A 24,001-nucleotide genomic window follows, 5' to 3' on the forward strand; every position below is an offset into this window, starting at 1 on the left:
CACATGTGTATATAGAGACAATATCTGATTTTTTGGCAATGAGAAAAAACAAAAACAAATATTTTTAGACCCGGTATTTTAATAGCACGAATCGAAGAACACACATTGTAGATCTAGGAACTGTTGTCTGTAATTCAAACAATTGTTTAATAAGAAATCAATGGCTATTATAATCAAAGAGCTGATAGCTCTGAGGTGGAAGAAGGTGAATAAAAGGTAACTTGAATTACCATAAAAGCAGCCCCACTTACCCAGGCTGCTTTGTTCCATTATCGTTAAAATGTATTTTTTTTCTTCAAACAAGAAAAGGTCATAAGTACATGGATTTCCCATCCGTACAATCATTTTCTATGTTCAATTGACTATGAAAAATGGGTAAAATATTTAATTTGGCAGTAAAATTAAGAAGATCATATCAAGAGGAACACATGTGTACTAAGTTTCAAGTTGATTGGATTTCAACTTCATCAAAAACTACCTCGACCATAAACTTTATAACCAGAAGCAGGACGGACGGACAGACTAGAAAACATATTGCCCATAAATGGAGCATAAAATAGTAAGACTTGTTACATACCCGCCAACTTTTGAAAGTTCCCATATGGGTCTTTACTGCACAACAACAATTTTAAAGGTTACAATTTTTAGCGACGTATTTTGCAAGATCTGGATTGTCTAGAAAAAGTGTCATATTTGTATGATGAACTTACATGCCTTTTCCTTAAGTCTGTTTGCATGATTCTAGTTATATATTAAATCGGTAGAAAAAATATACATGAAGCTAGCAGACCAGGGTTTATTTTCCAGATTAAGAATATTAGATGCTTGTTGAAATTTCCAATTTTGAATTATGCACAAAGATGGACCTTTAACAGGTTGGGAACAACACTCCAAATGAGGGTAACCTAACTGGAAGATCATCACAACCCACTGTAAAAAATGAGCACAAAAAAGTCATTTATATTCATAGTATTTGATGAAACTTTTCCCCAAGAACTATGCATCTATTAAGTACTGAATGGTCAAAACATCATGTTTTTTTATCGACATAAATTTTGTCGTAAACGTAACCAAATGATGTAGAAATTGTGTTTTTTCTTCAAATTTCCATCAAATTGTAATGTTTATAGTTCCCTTATTGCCTCTCTATTTGAATAAAATAAAATAATAAGAAGAATCTTTTTCTTGTTTTGTTTTGTTTTGTTTTGTTTTGTTTTGTTTTTGACAAATGATTGTTCACTACTTGCAAATGAACCATTATATTTATATATCTTATCTGTATATATATTTTTGTTCATGTCTCCATCTCCTTATCATTTGTAAATGTATAGACAAATAAGAAAGAAATAAGCTCCACATGTATATTTGCAACATCGTAAATTTATTAAAAAATAACATACACTAACACTAGTACTGCATGGCTTTTAAGCATTATGAAAGTCTTATTTGTAGAAAGCTTAAAAAGACTTAAAAACAGTGTAAAATGTCTTGCTACTTCTTAGCTTACACAATAAATTCTAATATACATTTACTAATTTAAATTTCTACACCTTTTATTAGTCTAGTTGCACATATAGTCTGTGGCTTTAAATCAGTTATAAACAAATTTATCATATAAACTTCAATTTAATCCTTGAAAGGAGGTCTAGATTGCTAAAATAATTTATAAATTTTAATTGTTTTATTTGTCCAAAATCATTTAAATTCATTTAATCAACATCCTTTTATGATTATTTGATTAAAATATTAATCATTTATAGTCTTTTTACAATTTACATTTTTAAAAGCAAAATAACTGAAGACAGGATAAAACAAAGGGAAGTAACAAAAAAGTATTTCAATATTCCCAATACACATCGTTTTGATAACACAACGGTAGTTAGCCGGAGGTAAACATCGTTGATTACCAGTATGTTTGACACCCAAGCTGTCAAGTGTAGCCATATAATTATACTTATAACATACGGTGCCTTCCTCGAATGCCAACATTTTATATGGTACCTATTCCTTGAATGCCAACAAAAATATTTCAATAGATGACATAGATGTTTATATAATAACAATAGGTGTTTTATAAGTATTTAACTGTTAAAAAATAATTAATGAACTTTAAAGAAATGAAACATTTTATCACTAATCTTTCTCATAAGGAAAAATAGAAGATTTAAGGGGTAAAATTATTATGAATTTTAAAGAAATAAAGAAAATTAAAACGTTTTATTACTTTATACAATTTTTTTTTTATTTGGAATGAATACATTTATAACATAAGAAATATTAAAAAAATAATGAAATTTTTACTAGTTTAATACAATTATTTCAAACTAAATAAAGGATATAAGAGATTTGTTTAGTTCCATATCAATTTAAATATTTTATTAGTTAACATAAACTATATGAAGATTTCAGTTGTACAATTAATGAAATAAAAAAATAAAAAAGTTAATTTGATAACTTCTGATTCACTTCTAAGCGGGAAACTCTACAAAAGCTTCAAGAAAATTCATGAAATATGGTAAAAAGAATTCAGATGAGTTGCAAACATGTCAAACAACTAAAAAATGTTTTTTTACGAATCACTTACAATAAAAAAAAAAGTGTAATTGTATAACCAAGAAAAATATCATGAACAAACTGAAATAAACAAAATAGTAATCTAACAGGAGATACAAAGTTTCAAGAAATTATATCAGAAATATGGTAGGATATTACAGCACACACAACTATAGAAATATTGAAAAAAACCACTTCAAAGTCCAAAGAGTCTATTGTAGAATGTGTGCAAACTGGATCCTTACTGTCCTGACTTTGTGATGCAACACTTTTGAAAGTTTCATTTTAAGAGAATCCATATTTGTTCAAGCAGGAGCAGCAAAATATGATTTTTAACAACTTAACAAACATGTACTAGATTTAGCTACCTGTAAATATCTATTTGTTTAATTAGTATGATTGTTTTGATAAGCATGCACTTTTGTTGTGATAACTACTTGCACATATTCCTTGAACGCCAACATAATTTTACAGGTAAATTGTCGGTAGAACAAAGGATGTTGGCATTCAAGGAATAAACCGAACATACTCACCCCTTCTCGTCCAATGAAAAGTCATTTTTTTGCCCTCTAATTTTCATAGTACATGGTTTTCCATGCACTATGAAATGCTTTACATGAGATGACTTTTCATAAACAATGTAAGCGATGTTAACAAGACATCGTGTTTACATTGTAAACATCGCGATGTTAACGATGTCAACGATGTAAACAATATATAAGGGTTCAAACAATGTAAACGATGTTGACACGACATCGTGTTTACATTGTAAACATCGCGATGTTAACGATGTCAACGATGTAAACAATATATAAGAGTTCAAACAATGTAAACGATGTTGACACAACATCGTTTTAACATTGTATACATCGCGATGTCAACGATGTAAACATTATATAAGGGTTCAAACAATGTAAACAATGTTGACACGATATCGTGTTAACATTGTAGATATCGCGATGTCGACAATATTGAATAAACATCCTGCACTGGACATGAATGATATATCCAAGCCCCCATGAATTATTTCTTAAATTTATTTGATAAGGTGGTGATAACATACATTAAATGAAATGGTTGGCATATAGTAGATAAACTTTTTGATTCTTTAGTGAAATTGTCTTTAGCATCCTTCCTGTTACTGATGATGGTTATGATGTTACTTTTTATCAGGTAACATGACAGAACGTAACAGAAAGGAATTACGCGATAGTTTTTGTCCTTGTTATCACATTAAATGTAAGTGTATTTCCTGTGACATATAACATTTAAAAAGATGACATAAAAACACACCTAATGTTGTGGTGCACACTTAAAATTATTCTCAGAAAGTGTAAAAAAAGGCTATAACAGGATAGAACACCATAAAGTATTTTTCTATAAATTCGTACCTTGGATGGGCTTGAATTTTCAAACCTGGCCGCCTTTCCATCTATTTCTTTGTACTAATGCATTCAGAAAATGATGCTCTTCAAAATACATAATGGGAAAATAACTATTGGTCTTGTAAACGTTTCCACTGGTAAAAAAGACCTAGTGGTAACAGGAGGGAAATCATCCCTGGGGACAACTTTTTTTTCTCTTAAAATTTGCAAAATTTTATTACATGCTCTAGTTATAATATAAAAAGACAAATGAGGGGCAAGTTTATTATATAATTTATCATATATGTGAGAATCGGACGCCTGCTTAATAAATTTGGATATTATTTGAATGATTTAGTTTTCCAAAAAACACAGGGGACAACATGATTTTAGGGGGGGGGTTGAACATTTAAATTACAATATTTTATTGGAAGAAATATAAGAATGAGTGTTTAATTGTCAGGGGTTGGTGCGTTATATAATTTAGTTTATACTGAAACTTGAAATTTTCAAAAAAGATGGTTGAATAAAAAAATAATTGCTGGTGAAGTTGGGGACATGGAAAATCGACTTTTTCAGATATTGTCTCTGGTTTATATAAGCCTACTAGCAATACATCCCGGCTTTTTATGTCACCCGGGCCGGGATATCCTTTTATGTAATGAATATTAGTTTTAAATGTTTTTCGCAGTTCACATTTATTTTATAGTGCACCACTTCTAGAATTTACATAAAATACTTTTTAAATCACTTCTTATAAAAATAACCGGAAACCAACTATAGCTGTACCACAAATGGACAGAATTAGTATTTATTGTGTACTTCCTGTTGTTGATTTTGGCCAGCTCATCCGAAACTTCTGTCCAAAGATCCTAAATAGACCTTAACAGGATGTAGAAGATAAATCATTCATTATATTCTAGACATTCAACTTAATTTGAAATGTTCTTCATCCACAGAATAGTTCCTTTCCCTAAAATATCAACTTTACTAATCTGTTTGTCCTTTTTTATTCTGATTCTAGCAGCAGCAGTTGATACAAAAGTTCCACGCTTGCTATTAGTTTCATTTGATGGCTTTAGATGGGATTACCTATCGAGAAATGAAACAAAGCATTCTACACCAAATTTTCATAGATTAATGAATGAAGGTGTACATGCAAGAAATGGTATTAAAAATGCATTCATAACCAAAACTTTTCCAAATCATTACACTATTGTGACTGGTTTATATGAAGAAAGTCATGGCATTGTCGGTAATGTTATGTTTGATCCGGTGCTAAATGAAACTTTTAACATTTATAATGAAAATCAAGAAAAAAGTTCAAAATGGTTCGACAATGGAGGGGAACCAATATGGGTAACAAATCAACTTCAAAATGAGTTTTACCATGGTAACTGTAGACGCACCGGAGTTATGTTCTGGCCTGGTGATCAGGCACCAGTCAAAGGTGTTTTACCATTCAAATATTTACCATATGACCGTACTGTAGAATACAAAACAAGAGTTGACACAATTGTCCGGTGGTTTACCGATAAATATCCTGTAAATTTAGGATTATTATATTTTGAAGAACCAGATCATACTGGTCATCAAGTGGGACCAGATAATCCAGAAATAAATCAGAAAGTCATAGAGTTAGATAAAACTGTTGGATATCTTCTAAATGAATTGGACAAAAAAGGAATTTTAGATGACACTGATATTATCATTACAAGTGACCATGGAATGGCTTCAACTCCACAATCAAAAATGATAAATTTAGATGATTATATTTCACCATTAGACTATAGAATATTTTCAAGTGATCCTATTGGTAGTGTGCTTCCTTATCCAGGTAAATAGAGTTGTAAACCAACAAACTGATTATATTCAACTGTTTCATTCAGTCCTGTGGGATTAGTTTGTCCTAGTACGATAAAAAAATGTATGTTGGATATATCACACAAGACTTTAAATTAAGCAATAAAAGCATCACAATGATCACCATAAGAGATACCAGACTTTACATGTAGTCTTAGATAAACCTAATAGTAATACATAAAATTGCTTGCAGCAGTATTTGTTGCCACTTCAAATAACATGAGTAAAAAAATCACAATTTGCAACATTGGCAATGCCCAGTGTGATCCTAAACATTGAGGTAAATAAATGATCAGCATCAGACACTACATTTTTACATGTAGATATTAAAATACAGGAACAGGTAGTTTATCTTGAAAAAATAAAGTAAAAGTTCAATGTACAGCAGATATATATGTACACATATATATATGTAAAACATACAACAGAAACAAAATGTTTAGAATCAAAGTGTTACTATGTGTATATTTATGAAAACTTGTGATTGTTTGTCTGATACTTTTTTTTTTAATTACTGACCTAAAAAATGTACCCCCCCTCAATTATTAAAAACATATCTTTGATTATAAAAAAGAAGCTGTAAACTACATGTGGCTCTATCATGTTTATGCTTGAAATTATACAGAGAAATATTGATTCAACTTGTCATACTGATCGGTAAATTATTATACAACAGGAATGGATTTTTTTTTAATAACATTGAAATATCACACTTACAATGTATGACAATATTTTTTTTACATTTATGCATGTATCTTTTGTAGGTAAAGAAGATGAAATGTACCAAAAATTATCAAACATTCCACATTTAACAGTATTTAAAAAAGCTGACATTCCAGATGACATGCATTTTAAACATAACAGAAGAATACAGCCTCTTTTGTTAGTGACAGATGAGGGGTACTCATTAAGTCACAATAAATCCAAGATTGGAGGTATTAAAGCTTTTTAGCTCACCTGGCCCGAAGGGCCAAGTGAGCTTTTCTCATCACTTGGCGTCCGTCGTCCGTCGTCGTCGTCCGTCGTCGTTAACTTTTACAAAAATCTTCTCCTCTGAAACTACTGGGCCAAATCAAACCAAACTTGGCCACAATCATCATTGGGGTATCTAGTTTTAAAAATGTGTGGCATGACCCGGTCAACCAACCAAGATGGCCGCCACGGCTAAAAATAGAACATAGGGGTAAAATGCAGTTTTTGGCTTATAACTCAAAAACCAAAGCATTTTTAGGAAATCTGACATGGGATAAAAATGTTTATCAGGTCAAGATCTATCTGCCCTAAAATTTTCAGATGAATCGGTCAATCGGTTGTTGGGTTGCTGCCCCTGAATTGGTAATTTTGAGGAAATTTTGCTGTTTTTGGTTATTATCTTGAATATTATTATAGATAGAGATAAACTGTAAACAGCAATAATGTTCAGCAAAGTAAGATCTACAAATAAGTCAACATGACCAAAATGGTCAGTTGACCCGTTTAGGAGTTATTGCCCTTTATAGTCAATTTTTAACCATTTTTCGTTAATTAAAGTAATCTTTTACAAAAATCTTCTCCTCTGAAACTACTTGGCCAAATTAATCCAAACTTGGCCACAATCATCTTTGGGGTATCTAGTTTAAAAAATGTGTGGCGTGACCTGGTCAACCAACCAAGATGGCCGCCACGGCTAAAAATAGAACAAAGGGGTAAAATGCAGTTTTTGGCTTATAACTCAAAAACCAAAGCATTTTAAGGAAATCTGACATGGGGATAAAAATGTTTATCAGGTCAAGATCTATCTGCCCTAAAATTTTCAGATGAATTGGTCAATCGGTTGTTGGGTTGCTGCCCCTGAATTGGTAATTTTGAGGAAATTTTGCTGTTTTTGGTTATTATCTTGAATATTATTATAGATAGAGATAAATTGTAAACAGCAATAATGTTCAGCAAAGTAAGATCTACAAATAAGTCAACATGACCAAAATGGTCAGTTGACCCCTTTAGGAGTTATTGTCCTTTATAGTCAATTTTTAACCATTTTTCGTTAATTAAAGTAATCTTTTACAAAAATCTTCTCCTCTGAAACTACTTGGCCAAATTAATCCAAACTTGGCCACAATCATCTTTGGGGTATCTAGTTTAAAAAATGTGTGGCGTGACCTGGTCAACCAACCAAGATGGCCGCCACGGCTAAAAATAGAACAAAGGGGTAAAATGCAGTTTTTGGCTTATAACTCAAAAACCAAAGCATTTTGAGGAAATCTGACATGGGGATAAAAATGTTTATCAGGTCAAGATCTATCTGCCCTAAAATTTTCAGATGAATTGGTCAATCGGTTGTTGGGTTGCTGCCCCTGAATTGGTAATTTTGAGGAAATTTTGCTGTTTTTGGTTATTATCTTGGAATATTATTATAGATAGAGATAAACTGTAAACAGCAATAATGTTCAGCAAAGTAAGATCTACAAATAAGTCAACATGACCAAAATGGTCAGTTGACCTGTTTAGGAGTTATTGCCCTTTATAGTCAATTTTTAACCATTTTTCGTAAATTAAAGTAATCTTTTACAAAAATCTTCTCCTCTGAAACTACTGGGCCAAATCAAACCAAACTTGGCCACAATCATCATTGGGGTATCTAGTTTTAAAAATGTGTGGCATGACCCGGTCAACCAACCAAGATGGCCGCCACGGCTAAAAATAGAACATAGGGGTAAAATGCAGTTTTTGGCTTATAACTCAAAAACCAAAGCATTTTGAGGAAATCTGACATGGGATAAAAATGTTTATCAGGTCAAGATCTATCTGCCCTGAAATTTTCAGATGAATCGGTCAATCGGTTGTTGGGTTGCTGCCCCTGAATTGGTAATTTTGAGAAAATTTTGCTGTTTTTGGTTATTATCTTGAATATTATTATAGATAGAGATAAATTGTAAACAGCAATAATGTTCAGCAAAGTAAGATCTACAAATAAGTCAACATGACCAAAATGGTCAGTTGACCCCTTTAGGAGTTATTGTCCTTTATAGTCAATTTTTAACCATTTTTCGTTAATTAAAGTAATCTTTTACAAAAATCTTCTCCTCTGAAACTACTTGGCCAAATTAATCCAAACTTGGCCACAATCATCTTTGGGGTATCTAGTTTAAAAAATGTGTGGCGTGACCTGGTCAACCAACCAAGATGGCCGCCACGGCTAAAAATAGAACAAAGGGGTAAAATGCAGTTTTTGGCTTATAACTCAAAAACCAAAGCATTTTGAGGAAATCTGACATGGGGATAAAAATGTTTATCAGGTCAAGATCTATCTGCCCTAAAATTTTCAGATGAATTGGTCAATCGGTTGTTGGGTTGCTGCCCCTGAATTGGTAATTTTGAGGAAATTTTACTGTTTTTGGTTATTATCTTGAATATTATTATAGATAGAGATAAACTGTAAACAGCAATAATGTTCAGCAAAGTAAGATCTACAAATAAGTCAACATGACCAAAATGGTCAGTTGACCTGTTTAGGAGTTATTGCCCTTTATAGTCAATTTTTAACCATTTTTCGTAAATTAAAGTAATCTTTTACAAAAATCTTCTCCTCTGAAACTACTGGGCCAAATCAAACCAAACTTGGCCACAATCATCATTGGGGTATCTAGTTTTAAAAATGTGTGGCATGACCCGGTCAACCAACCAAGATGGCCGCCACGGCTAAAAATAGAACATAGGGGTAAAATGCAGTTTTTGGCTTATAACTCAAAAACCAAAGCATTTTGAGGAAATCTGACAGGGATAAAAATGTTTTTAAGGTCAAGATCTATCTGCCCTGAAATTTTCAGATGAATCGGTCAATCGGTTGTTGGGTTGCTGCCCCTGAATTGGTAATTTTGAGAAAATTTTGCTGTTTTTGGTTATTATCTTGAATATTATTATAGATAGAGATAAATTGTAAACAGCAATAATGTTCAGCAAAGTAAGATCTACAAATAAGTCAACATGACCAAAATGGTCAGTTGACCCCTTTAGGAGTTATTGTCCTTTATAGTCAATCTTTAACCATTTTTCATAAATCTAAGTAATCTTTTACAAAATCTCCACTGAAACTACTAGGCCACAATCATCTTTGGGGTATCTAGTTTGAAAAATGTGTCCGATGACCTGGCCATTCAACCAAGATGGCCGCCACGGCTAGAAATAGAACATAGGGGTAAAATGCAGTTTTTTGCTTATAACTATGAAACCAAAGCATCTAGAGCAAATCTGACAAGAAGTTAAATTGTTAATCAAGTCAATATCTATCTGCCCTGAATTTTTCAGATGAATTGGACAACTGGTTGTTGGGTTGCTGCCCTCCAATTGGTAATTTTTAAAGAAATTTTGCCGTTTTTGGTTATCTTGAATACTATTATAGATAGCGATAAACTGTAAACAGCAATAATGTTCAGCAAAGTAAGATCTACAAATAAGTCAACATGACCTAAATGGTCAATTGACCCCTTAAGGAGTTATTGCCCTTTATAGTCAATTTTTAACAATTTTCATTAATTTGGTAAATTTATGTAAATTTTTACCAAATATAGTTCTCTGTTACTAATGGGCAAAGTTCATGATAGATATAATTGTAAGAAGCAAAATCGTTCAGTAAAGTAAGAACTTCAAACACATCACCATCACCAAAATACAATTTTGTCATGAATCCATTTGTGTCCTTTGTTTAATATGCACATAGACCAAGGTGAGCGACACAGGCTCTTTAGAGCCTCTAGTTATATTATACACTCTTTTGTGGACTATAAATTTCATGTATATTACATACATGGTAGATACAATGTACAAAATGTATGTTCATACATTGTAGATACAATGTATATGAAGATGTGGTATTGGTGCCAATGAGACAATTCTCCATCCAATTTGTAAAAGTAAAACCATTATCGAACATATTATGGTCTTCAGCACAGACACTGGCTCACACCGAACAGCAAGCTATAAAGGGCCCTAAAAATGACTAGTGGGAAACCATTCAAACGGTAAAACTAATGGTCTAATTTATATAAAAAAGGAAAAACAATTAGGAACCACATCAACAATTAAAACTACTGAACATCAGGTTCCTGACTAAGAAAAGGTGCAAACAAATGTAGTGGGTTTAACTGTTTTAATATGTACCAACCTTCACCCTCACCTGAAACAATAGTACAAAATGTATAACATCACAACATAGAAAGACTCTTTAAAAATATCAATTGAAATGGCTTAACTCAATCAAAAGACATATAATACATGTATTAACACAAACAATACACTGAACATATAAATTTGATCCATGACCACAATGACACAATGTAAATGTATGTTTGGTTATGTTATAAGAATAGATTTATTTCTACCCTTGTATAACCATGTACATGTATAGTATTATTTTTTATCTGAAAGGAGATGTGTTGTAAATGTTAATGAGACAAGAACCAGGTGTTACAGAAAGGCAAAATATAGATATAGGAAGATGTGGTATAAGTGCCAATGAGACAACCCTCCATCCAATTAACAATTTATAAAAGTTAACCATTAAAGGTCAAAGTACGGCCTTCAGCACAGAGCCTTGGCTCACACCCAACAGCAGCTATAAAGGGCCCCAAAAAATACTAGGGTAGAACCATTCAAACTGGGAAAATAAGGATCTAATCTATTAAAAATTGAGAAACGAGAAAACACTTATGAACCACATAATACCTATAAGTTTATAACAGGTCTTCAAATCTACAATAGACAAGGGACTGTACAAAATGTCAACCTCAAATTTAGAGATAGATATTGTAGAAGTTAAAATGTAGTTGAAATGATCTGTTATCAACTACTTCAAATTATAATTATAAGAAACATAGAAAGAAAAACGTCTTTTTGACAGTAAAAGATCTGCAAATGACGCCATTTAGTTCTTTTATTGAACTTGATCCTCCAACATTTAATTTTGTTGGTTGAGTAAACAATCTCTCTTACAAATCAACCAGTCCACCACATGATTTGAATATTATTATATATTTGTACAGAATAAAACTGGAAAGTTCAAAATTCTAAAAACAATAGCTCTGATATTTGTTTAGATACCACCGTAGTCTGCCTAATAGCACAGAGCTGAATACTAAAATAGCCTGGGGAGATAACTGTCAATGCATACATGTAGCTGACAGAGTGGTTTTATTTAACGTGATCCCCATTTATTAGCATACATGTCTAGAGCTAAATCTAAAGTATTATTTTTTATGTTTTTCAGAAGGTAATCATGGATACAATAACAGTTTTAAAGACATGCATCCATTTTTCATTGCAAGAGGACCATCATTTAAAAAGGGCTTCTCCATAGACACATTTAACAATGTGGACATTTATCCATTAATGTGTGAAATCCTAGGAATTAATCCAGCTCCAAATAACGGCTCCTTGGAAAATGTGGAGAGTTTACTGGTGGTTAAATCTGCTGTTCATAAATCCAAAAGCTTTTTAAGCTATGATTCAACATTCCTTATTTGTAAGTAAACAAATTTATTTGCATTATGTTAAGTAAGTAGCCTCTGGCCTTTGTAAGTCTGTATTTATTCAGGGCTCACACTATTTGAATATCATAGAAAGAAGTGACTTCTCTTTCAAAAGTGATCTATATAGGATTTAAACGAGAAATTCTCCTTCATGCTCAGTCTTACAATGTTTGGGTTCAACAAATGTTTAAATAAACCATATTTTTGTAAGTAGAAACTTTTCAAATAATCATATTTAAAGAAGTGTGGAATCCCAAAAGAGAGAAAATAATGTGTTACTGATACTGTGGATCCATTTAAATTTGTGGATACAATGTACCAATTTTCGTTGGTAGAGGAAAAATTGTATTTTCCAGGATATTTGATTTTATGGTTTTGCTAAGGTCTGCATACAATCTGATAACAGAAATATTCTCCATTAAACATTTAATTTTGCGTGTAATGATTCTGGCGTCCACCATCAATACAAACTGACCATCTCAAAAATAGAACAATGATTGAAGTGGCATTAAAATCAATCAAGATGAACCATATGCACATGATGCATGAACAAACTACATGTACCTGTCTCTAATGGACGTAAAACATAAAATAAATTGTATAATAACTCAAATTATATTAATTTATTGTAGATATTGTATTACTGGTATTTATAGCAACAGTAGCAGGAATATTTAGTATAGCTGCATGTCGACAACAAAGAATTCATCGACATAGAAGATTGAGATTATCTTCCTTGTCACCAATGGCAATGCAGCTGAAATATAGCTCCTCTTCAGTAAATGGAGGGAAACAGCCGTTACTGGGAGGGACAGACACTGACGAAGAATTTTAATGTAGATCTGAGGCTATTTAGAGTAGTTAAATAAACATGATGAAAGTTTTGTTTCTACCTCCATACCAGAATCATTGACCTGGAGTCGGTTTCACAAAAAAACTTACGACTAAGATTGGTCGTAAGTTTACTCAATTGTTCATAACTTACAATCGAACTTAGTCGTAAGTTTTTTTTGTGAAACTGACTCCTGGTAACATGTTTTAGGTGTGATCTGGTTACACATATTTTACATTAGAAGGGGTCTACCCCCTGCATTAAGAGGACATTCATAACCTTTCCCCATCACTTTGCTTCCGGCGTCGTCGTTAACTTTTACAAAAATTTTCTCCTCTGAAATTACTGGGCCAAATTAAACAAAACTTGGCCACAACCATCACTTGGGTATCTAGTTTTAAAATTGTGTCCGATGACCCGGTCAACCATCCAAGATGGCTGCCATGGCTAAAAATAGAACATAGGGGTAAAATGCAGTTTTAGGCTTATAACTCAAAAACCAAAGCATTAAGAGCAAATCTGACAGGAATTAAATTGATTAAATTGTTTACCAGGTCAAGATCTATCTGCCCTGAAAATTTCAGATGAATTCAACAACCCATTGTTGGGTTGCTGCCCCTGAATTGGTAATTTTAAGGAAATTTTTGCTGTTTTTGGTTATTATCTTGAATAATATTATAGATAGAGATAAACTGTAAACAGCAATAATGTTCCGCAAAATAAGATTTACAAATAAGTGAACAGGACCGAAATGATCAGTTGGCCCCCTTTAGGAGTTATTGCCCTTTATAGTCAATTTTTAACCATTTTTCGTAAATCTTAGTAATCTTTTACAAAAATCTTCTTCTCTGAAACTACTGGGCCAAATTAAACAAAACTTGGCCACAATCATCACTGGGGTATCTAGTTTAAAAATTGTGTCCGGTGACCCAGTCAACTATCCAAGATGGCCGCCATGGCTTAAAATAGAACATAGGGGTTAAATACAGTTTTTGGCTTATAACTCATAAATCAAAGCATTTAGAGCAAATTTGACGGGGTTAAATTGATTATTAGGTCAAGATCTAGCTGCCCTGAAAATTTCAGATGAATCGAACAACCTGTTGTTGGGTTGCTGCCTCTGAATTGGTAATTTTAGGGAAATTTTGCTGTTTTGGGTTATTATCTTGAATAATATTATAGATATAAATAAACAGTAAACAGCAATAATGTTCAGCAAAGTAAGATCTACAAATAAGTCAATACGACTGATATGGTCAGTTGACCTCTTTAGGAGTTATTGCCCTTTATAGTCAATTTATTACATTTTTCATAATTTTTTGTAGACTTTTAGAAAATATTTTCCACTGTAATAACTGGGCCAAGTTCATAATTGTAACAACAAGAATGTTCAGTAATGTAAGATCTACAAACACATCACCATAATCAAAACACAATTGTGTTATGAATTTATCTGTTTAATATGCACATAAACCAAGGTGAGCAACACAGGCTCTTGGTCATTTAAAATTCCCAACAACTTTTGATATATTTTTGGATCACTTAATCTACATGTATGATTAAAATTCTGCATTAGCCATTGTATTAAAAAGAAAGAAAGAGAGAGAGAGAGAGAATAGCAAAATCTTAATTAGCTATGGCTATTTCTGAAGATAAAGAGTTTATCCTGACATCAGCTATTGCAGATTTTCTTGTTTTTTGGTATTGGAAAACAAATGGACTTTTAGTTGTAGAATAAACAAAAAATAATAAAATGTACCTCAGAAAATATTTTTTGAGAAATAGGTTATGATTTGAGTTGCCTAATAACATTCTTTGCATAATACATGTACATTGTGATTACAATGATATGATATAATGATTGGTGTTTAATTATACTACTAGAATATTATCAGTATTGAATAAATTTCTTTATTGTAAAAAATAAATACAGATTTGTTGTTCTTTATACCCCCAAAATTGTTGTGAAATCCATTACATAAAAGTACTGTCATTTCAGAAATTTTTGCCATGTTTTTATATTAATAATGACAATGGTTATATCATGGAAGTATTATATTGTCAAGAACTACTACGACCCGACTTCAAACGTTTCATCTGCGATGCTGCACACAATTTAATGACATGTTAATTAGCTTGAAACATGGCAGGTTATTTACGTACCAGCGTGTGGTGCCCTATAATATTGTCATTCTCGGTTGCTATTGGGATTACGGAAATAAAAGAAGGAATAGAAAGTTGTGATTAATTCTTGGGAAACAGCAATCGGCAAACCTCAGCAGATTCCGTTACCTTACAAGTGCATATGTGTGCCGATTAAGTGATTGATGGATTAATGCGAGTCATCATTAATTCTTTGGAAAGACACAGTGACGATGGAAATTTGTACCAAATTTATTGAATAAATGCCCCATTTTTATTGATTTATTTTTCGGTAGAAATTTGACTATATGTATATATATATATCGCAAGTTGTGAATTATAATAATAACTACCGTGTTTACTCTACTGAGTGGCACACATTTCCTGCATATTTAAGACGATTATAAATGATCGTTCTGATAAAATCAAAAGATAAAAGAGATTTTAGATAATTGTAGGAATTATTAAGCTTCGCTCTAAATCCAGAATAAGATCATTGGTTGGTATATACGAATGTTCAGCTGAACCCAGATGTGTTGATTTTTTTTAGTACTGGGACTCGAGGATTTTTTTGTGACATTATACAAATTCTTGTGCGACGGTTCAATAATATTTACCAGTATCATTTGGTGGGATAGTGATAACATATTTTAGTGAACATAAATGTATTACATAATTAGCTATACAACATAGTTATAGATCTCTGTTTGCTTCTGCTGTATTTTGTTGATTGGTACTTGCTCGATTAATTTTCATATTGTAAACTGGAAATTTCTACTTTCCAGGATTATCCAGTGACTTAACCATATATATTACTCTAAACTTCACAGTCTTAATATTTATCATATATATTTATTGTTAACCGGAGTTAACTGGAACACACCTTAATCGCGATTTAAACTTCACCCACAAACTAATAAAATAATGTCTCTCACTATTTCAAATCGTTGTAAAATGAATAAATCTGGGCTGATTTTCATTTTTTATGCATCAGTCGATTTGTTTAAATACATTGTATACGAATAAAGGTATACCTACACGATTGAAGTAAGTAAAGGTGTTTTCCGACAGGTCCTATTGTTAATCTGTCTCCATTAAAACCACGTGATTGATAAGAAGTATTGCTGGTCAATTTATGACCGCGGCATCGCAGATAGTCACAAAAGAAATTAACAACAGCGTACTAATTAGAGAGTTTCCATATCTTTTCTACAGGGCTACCCGGGTTATAAATCAATGCTAATTAATCGTTGTAGTTCCTGTCAATATAATAATTCCATGGTTTTCTAAACAAACAAAAACATAGTTGAAATATAGAATGCAACATTTCTTAAAATCAAAATAATTTGTTATGCATTTATGTCTGATGTTAAAATATCTCAATTCAAAAACACACAAATTGATTAATTTTAACATGTACAGTATTTGAAAAAGAAGAAATGTGAGATAAAAATAACTGTAAGTTGTTTTTTTAGAGTGATGATACACCTTATCGCTATTTATCCGCCATAACTGAATATCACACAGGTTCCTGTAAAATTTTGACGTCATAAAACAAATTATATGACGCCACAATGGAAAAGTGATTGTTGTTGACGTCAAAAGTTCAAGCCACCGGGTCAGCCAGGATTAGCATTAAGGTGTATTGTATTTTAAACATTTGTATTTATACATGAATTGCTGTACTAAACACAAAAAAGGTTATTATGAAATCTGTTACTTAAAGGTAATCCAAAGCTTTGGAGTAAACAAAAAAGGTATCTGTTTGTGATTTCTTAATTTCTAAAAAGAACTTTACCACGAATGTTGCAATATTATTTTTCAATGTACAATATGTTTCAAACTATTTACAACATGAATGAGAATTTTTTAATCTGAAACAGTGTTTATGTATTTTTTTGCTTCATTTGAATGTATGTTTTTGTATATATTTGTTTTTACAGAATTTTAATTTTACATTGTATTTGACTCACTCATTATTAGGTAATTTATTAACAAGCATTTATATTTTGACAATTTGTTGATTTGGCTTTTTGCATTTGTTTGTACCATTATTTAGCATTTTGTTCAAGTCATAGTAAGCATGATTTAATTCATAAAGTCCATGTTCTTTCTAGGGCCTTTTTGCTTTCAGCGTGGTTCAAACCCCATCTGAGTAAAACCAAAACCTTGAAAATTATTATTTGCTTCTTCTATGCAGCATTTTAAAGTAAGAGCTAAGAGTGGTCAGCTAAGAAACAGAATATAGTGTACAGGGATGGGGGTAGGGTGACAATTGTTTTCCTGGATACTCTTCCTTTGTGAATGTGTGTACAAATTCTGCTCAATGTTTCAGATTTATAGTAAAAATCAGGGTTGATTATCATAGAACGAACATCAACATATTCTTGTCTTGAAAATGCATTTAACTTGCTACTTTATGCATGATAGATTCTTTCTTTTGGCTATATGTATTTACCAATAATAATCATGAATTTAATGTATAGATATATTATTTTTTCAAAAACACATGGTTTTCCTCCATGGACATTTTTGCTGTACATACTAAATTCACATATAGGAACTTTTCGATCAAAAAAATTTATCAGGTTTAAAGTATTAATGCATTGCGAAAACAAATATTTCATCAATGAATATTCTTTTTACATAAGATACAAATTTTATTTAGTCTGATACAGATTTTTTGTAAGCAAAATATTTCAACTGAGGCAATACACAGGCGTCAAAACAGTATAAAGTAAGGAATACACTAAGGGGGTGGTGTCAAAAGGTGTCATTACAGAGGAAAGGATTAACAATGTTTTTATCATATTGCTAATCTAGAATATTTTAATAGTACTTCTTGCATTCCAAAAACTGCATTTTTATCCTCTTTTCAGGTTCTGTTACATTCCAATTCTGTGTGTATTATGTTTTAAAAAAAAAATAATTTCAAGATGACAGAAAATAATTATGTCTGATTTTTATTAACTGAGTCTTTAGACTAACTTGTAATGTACGCTGCATTGTTTACAATCCTGTCAAAGCTTTTTTTTACAAGTCAGTAAGATGCTTCATATTTTGTCAGCAAACACCTAAGGGAAATGAAAGATTGTAATTCACAAAACGTATAAAAAAATGTTGTTAAAAAACCTAAAACTATTGTGTGAAAAAGTATAACTGTTTTTTGATAGCAATGAACAGAGGCAATTTTGTTTTAGCAATTTATACGTAAGTGATTGATTTTATCAAGGCCAATATTTAGAAAAATATAAGTTTTGCAGTTTATTCAAATATTAAACGTTACATGCTATATTGCTGTGTTCTGATGTTACTTTATAATTATAATGTCGGACAATTAAAAACAAATTTGCTTTTTATGTCTAGTATTAATTAAAACATGAAATCACAAAACTTTGAATCATTTTCTGGAAATATTTAATTAGAACATACAGTAATAATTTAATTTTGGATGTAATGCGTCTCCTGATTGGCTGACATTAATTTGTTATGAGCCCATAGACATAATTCAGTCATGTGACCGTGACGTCATCAACGTTTTTTCATGGTTTTCTACGGTTTAAAATTGAATTTAGAATTAAATTGTAAGAAATGACTATAATATTTTTTCTGTCTATTCCAAATAACATAAAAAATGTGGTGCACACTGTTAAATAACCCGCTACGTGTTATTCAGTGTGCACCAAATTTTTTATGTTATTTCTTCATAGACAGAAAAAATATTACAGTCATTCCTTAAATAAATTTTGCCTGATATAACATTCAGCGGTTAACTTCAAAGTGTTTTCTATGGGAAAGAAAATGCAGGATTCATTGCAATTCAACTTCTTCCAAATATCACAATATATGCATTAAGATGTTGCTATGTTTTGCCTGATTAAGAGGAATACATAATGTCTACATATCTATTGTTTTGTTTATTACTTTTGATATCACTATAAAAGTGTTCTATTTTAAACAGCTATACACTCCATAAAATTATTAAATAGGAAATCATTAGCACATTTGTAGACTCATATTTTGTTGAATATATATATTATACATGCTATGTACATTGTCAGAAATTATAAAATGTATTTTTATTAGCTTTAGCTTTAGAAACAGAATGAAAAGCTTTAAATAAATTTATCTTTTCTGACAATGTTCATATATTGGTTTTATCCTCCAATTTACACCTTAGTTGGTTTTTTTTGCTTTTTATCAAACTGTTGAGGCAGTGCCCTTTTCAACTGATGCACTACTGTCCCATGTAAGAGGAGGATTTGACACTCAAAAACATTTTTAATCCCACCACATTCTGTTTTGTATGTCCCATGTCAAGAGACTGTATTTCAGTAAGTAGTTGTAGCTTGTTGCTGTATATAATATTGTTTTTCATTAATTGTTTTGTACATTAATCATGATGTTGGTTTTTCTTGTTAAAATTGTTTTATATTTTGTCATGTTATGACGTTTTACGGCTTGCTATGTGATATGGGTTTTGCACATTTTGAAGTCCATACTGTGGCCTATATTTGCTATTTTCTACATAATGTGGTCTCAGGTGTCTCATTAGCAAACATAGTTTATCTTCTTTATACTTTATAATAATATTTTATCACATATTTGTTATGAATACCTTAGGTTTTGCATATGCAATAACCTCAAAATTGCCCGGGGCAAAAAAGACATATCCATATTGTGCCCTGTTCCTTATGACGTGACGTCATTGCATCCTTAACACGTTTGTGATAATTTGCTTAAGATTTTACCTTTTATGTGTCATAAAATTGATATAATTTACGTTTTTTTTTCTCTTTTCTGCAGAACTTAAATATGTGATAAAAAGATTATAACATGTCTTGTAATCTATACATATTTGTGGCAAAACCTTTGAATGCATTAATATATGAGATTGTACATTTAACAAGATACATAAATTGTCATATTAGATTTACTATTGATATTGTTTTAAAGATAGAGAAAAAAATTAAGAAACCATAGAAATATTTTATCTGTAATGCCTAAAGTTATGACATTTTTCAAGTGCTGAAAATATGTTGATGGATTATTTGAGTTTAAGCATAGATATAACATGAAGATAAACATAAACTTGTTCTCAACAACTTGACAAAAATAGCAGAGCAATATTACATTGCTAGGATTAAAATGTTACCAATTATTTATTTTGGTCCGCACATTTGTTGGAATAAATTATTACCTCTTTTAGCATAGGCTCATATGACGTTTATTGTATTTTATTTGTGTTTTTGTTTACTTTTCTCTACGAAATAAACATTTTAAAACCTGTTCTTTTTTATTTAGGAGTTTCAGACTCGATACTGACATCAGATTGTTTCATGACATGAGAATAGAGTTGGGGCTGAGTTCAACATTCTTCTTTCAGTCAAAAGTGCTGGTTTCAAGTCCAGTAAATGACAGCCAATCACCTCATGTTATGACAAATGCCCGCGCACATTATAGCCTTTTAGCACACCTGGCCTGTAAGGCCAATAGACTATTCTCATCACTTGGCATTGTCGTCTCCGTCTGTCACTGTCGTCAGTAATTTTGTACATTCTGAATTTCTTCCAGAGAACCATTAAACGGAAAGAAACATAACATGAATGTTCCTGATGAGGGGCTAACCAAATGTTGTTACTTTGTATCCGATCCATCATCCAAGAATGCCGCAATTTGGGAGTAAGTTTAATATAGGACCCTATGGAAAATACATGCAAAAGTCTTCTTTTATGCCCGCGTCACACTGTCCCGATTTTTATATACGATAGCACACGAATGCGAAAATTGTAAGTTCAAACGAAGTTGGTCCCGATCTCGTTAAAATATCCAAAAAGTGACCGAAGCAAGTACGATGAATAACGAAGTCTATACGATGGTGCCGAAATTATATACGATAGCAAAAGATGGACATACGAAGGTTAACCGAAGACGGGTATTTAAGATTCATATCTCAGCCGAAGCCTACACAATGGATCACGAAGGCTACACGATGGATTACGATGATGATACCACCCTTGTGGACACTCTAAAAACCAATATGATTCAAAAGATTTAAACCACATTTGGTGTATTGTTCCTACTTGTAATGATCTGACATTTTTCACGTTCAATGCCAATGGTCAAGGTCATACAGATGGACTTGTTTTTTTCTCTCCTTGAAATAGCATAATACACATGAAATTGGTTGCTAATTTTTTTACCTGCTGGTTCTAAAGACAATATTAAAGGTATTTCCAGTTACTGAATGTTTTGGTTGATTTCTAAAAAAATAGTTTATGTATCAAATATGCATATTTAATTTACCATTTTCTGCATGTGTCATATACAAATATAGAGTCCATATTTGTCTCCATATGTTACATACGAGGGGGTGCCTTGTTTGAACTGTAAAATGTGTGCACTAGTCTGAATAATCACCCATAATTATGCCATGTTTACTGATCTATCTTAAAGGTAAGGTAATGGGTTCGTTGATCCCTTTTATTCAAAAGAGCTCTTTCCAGGAGAATATCATAATAATATAGACAAAAGGAAGCGTTCATGATTTTCATTATGTTACTTGATATGAAAAATTGACAAAAAAATTTATTTTACTTATAAAAGTAAATCCTGAGCCTGTAATAGCTGCTCTTCTTGTTCCATTTGAATTAATAGAAACAACGCTGTCGCCTTTCTTGTTCTCATAGAATCATGATATGAGCTCCATGTTTTGTGAATGTCTTTCTTAACTATCGTATTAGACTGACCAGTGCATATCGCGCATGGCACTTTAAATGTATTTTAGCGCGAAAATGAACTTACATTTAGGTGGATTTATTGCCGTCGTAGTTCCATCTTGTCACCTTCGTACTTTTATTCGATGGCAACACGACGGGATTACGAGGCTGCACGAAGTCGTGTTGCCATCGTAAGACCTTCGGGTAGCTTCGTGATTCATTCGTGTAGACATCGTAATGTCAAAACTGCCCGATGGAAACGATGGAAACACGAATGCAATACGATGTTCAAAGATGCATTCCCGGTGACATTACGATGGTGAGGATGGTGATACGAACTCAATACGAACCCTCAACATCGGACGCACCTTCGGGGATTTTTTAACATGTTAAATAATTTAGAACCCTTCCCGAAGTTGTCCCCGAAGGCTAGAAAAAGTGGCCGATTGTTCTACGATGGTTAAAGATGGCACTACGAATAGCCCGATCTGGATACGATCAGTCCCGATTTTGAAACTTTCCATTATCGTGTTGCCATCGGCGTAAAAATCGGGACAGTGTGACGCGGGCATTAGAAAACCACTGCTTAGAATGACACCATAAAAGAAGGACGAAAGATACCAAAGGGACAGTCAAACTCATAAATCTAAAACAAACTGACCATGCCATGGCTTAAAATGAAAAAGACAAACAGACAAACAATAGTATACATGACACAACATAGAAAACCAAAGAATAAACAACACGAACCCCACCAAAAACTAGGGGTGACCTCAGGTGCTCCGGAAGGGTAAGCAGATCCTCCTGCTCCACATGCGGCACCTGTCGTGTTGCTTATGTGATATCAAATCCGGTAAATAATCTAATTCGGTAGGTCACATTCATGAAAGGGAAGGGGATTGTAGTTTCGACGTAAGGAACATATCCAATATCATGTGTGAAACGGTTATTCCATAACGGTCAACCAACTCGTGAAGGCGTCCGTAAAATTTACGAAGGGATGATTTCAACTTCACCATTTGAAACTCTTGGTTACATAGCTTCCTTGTGAGCAGCAACCCTCTATCAAGGAAATCATGATAGCAAATGCAAGCACGGGAATATCGCATAAATGTTCCTTATGAGGTGTTGATGAAGTGTTGCTACTCTGTTGCTGATTTACTGTACAAGATGGCTACCATGATTTATTATTAAATTATGGGGCAAATATTAAACCAAATTAAGCCTCAATCATTTTAAGTAAGTATATGGTCTGATTTTTATCTTTTTGTATATGATTTTAAAAACCCTTGCAAGAAGAGTCATGTGATCGACGGCTCTTGAGAGTCTTTGGTTTCTATTATCATAAACGCTCTTATAAAAGAAATACACCGTCACTTGACTCTTTGAGCCTTTCTCCTTATGTAAATGTTTTTTCCCCCTCAATTTGTTTCAAAAATCTCTGACGAAAATTCAAGCTGATTTTATATATCCCAGTTGCTACGATATTCCAACGATTGGGTTCCCGTCAGTATGATATTGTTCTTTCATATGTCATTATGATATATTTCTGTTATGAATTACAATATACGTTGAACCACATACGTCAAAATCATTCAATCGCGTAGTGGAATTAAATATTTGTGGATTCTTATAAATTCTATATATTACTTTTGGACTAGTTTAAATCTCGGTCTCTTTCTGAAATTTATTCTTACATACTTCGGATTTTTTAACCCTGTATGGTAACATTGCCTATGTAAATTTTAAAATTGTTTGTATGTACATTGAACGACAAATTAATGTGACGTATAAAATGTTCTGACGTCAGACACTCAAATCAATGAATGTGCTCGTAGATAGTAGATGTTTTTTGTGTTCTGTTGAATTGTCCCTTTTAAAATTGTTATACGATGATGACTGATGTACCCATATTTTGACTATTTTATCTAGTGTGTCTGTTTATTTAACGCATCAATGTAAATATAACGGAATTTGATGAGACTGTCATTAAAGTGAGAGGGTTAGCGCTATAGAACTAGGTTT

The 24,001-nt window shown here is 32.1% G+C and overlaps 1 protein-coding gene across 1 annotated transcript; it reads left to right on the forward strand.

Moving 5' to 3' along the window:
• The first annotated feature begins 4,752 nt into the window (after nt 1–4,752).
• On the forward strand, nt 4,753–20,544 carry LOC134687172 (ectonucleotide pyrophosphatase/phosphodiesterase family member 5-like). The gene is made up of 4 exons (XM_063547222.1): nt 4,753–5,754; nt 6,545–6,715; nt 12,022–12,276; nt 12,916–20,544. Exons 1-4 carry the CDS (start codon nt 4,860–4,862, stop codon nt 13,116–13,118), a joined length of 1,524 nt encoding a protein of 507 aa, XP_063403292.1. The 5' UTR covers nt 4,753–4,859; the 3' UTR covers nt 13,119–20,544.
• The last annotated feature ends 3,457 nt before the right edge of the window (nt 20,545–24,001 follow it).

The sequence above is a fragment of the Mytilus trossulus genome, chromosome 10 (genome assembly GCF_036588685.1).
Source record: "Mytilus trossulus isolate FHL-02 chromosome 10, PNRI_Mtr1.1.1.hap1, whole genome shotgun sequence".
Lineage (NCBI taxonomy): Eukaryota > Metazoa > Mollusca > Bivalvia > Mytilida > Mytilidae > Mytilus > Mytilus trossulus.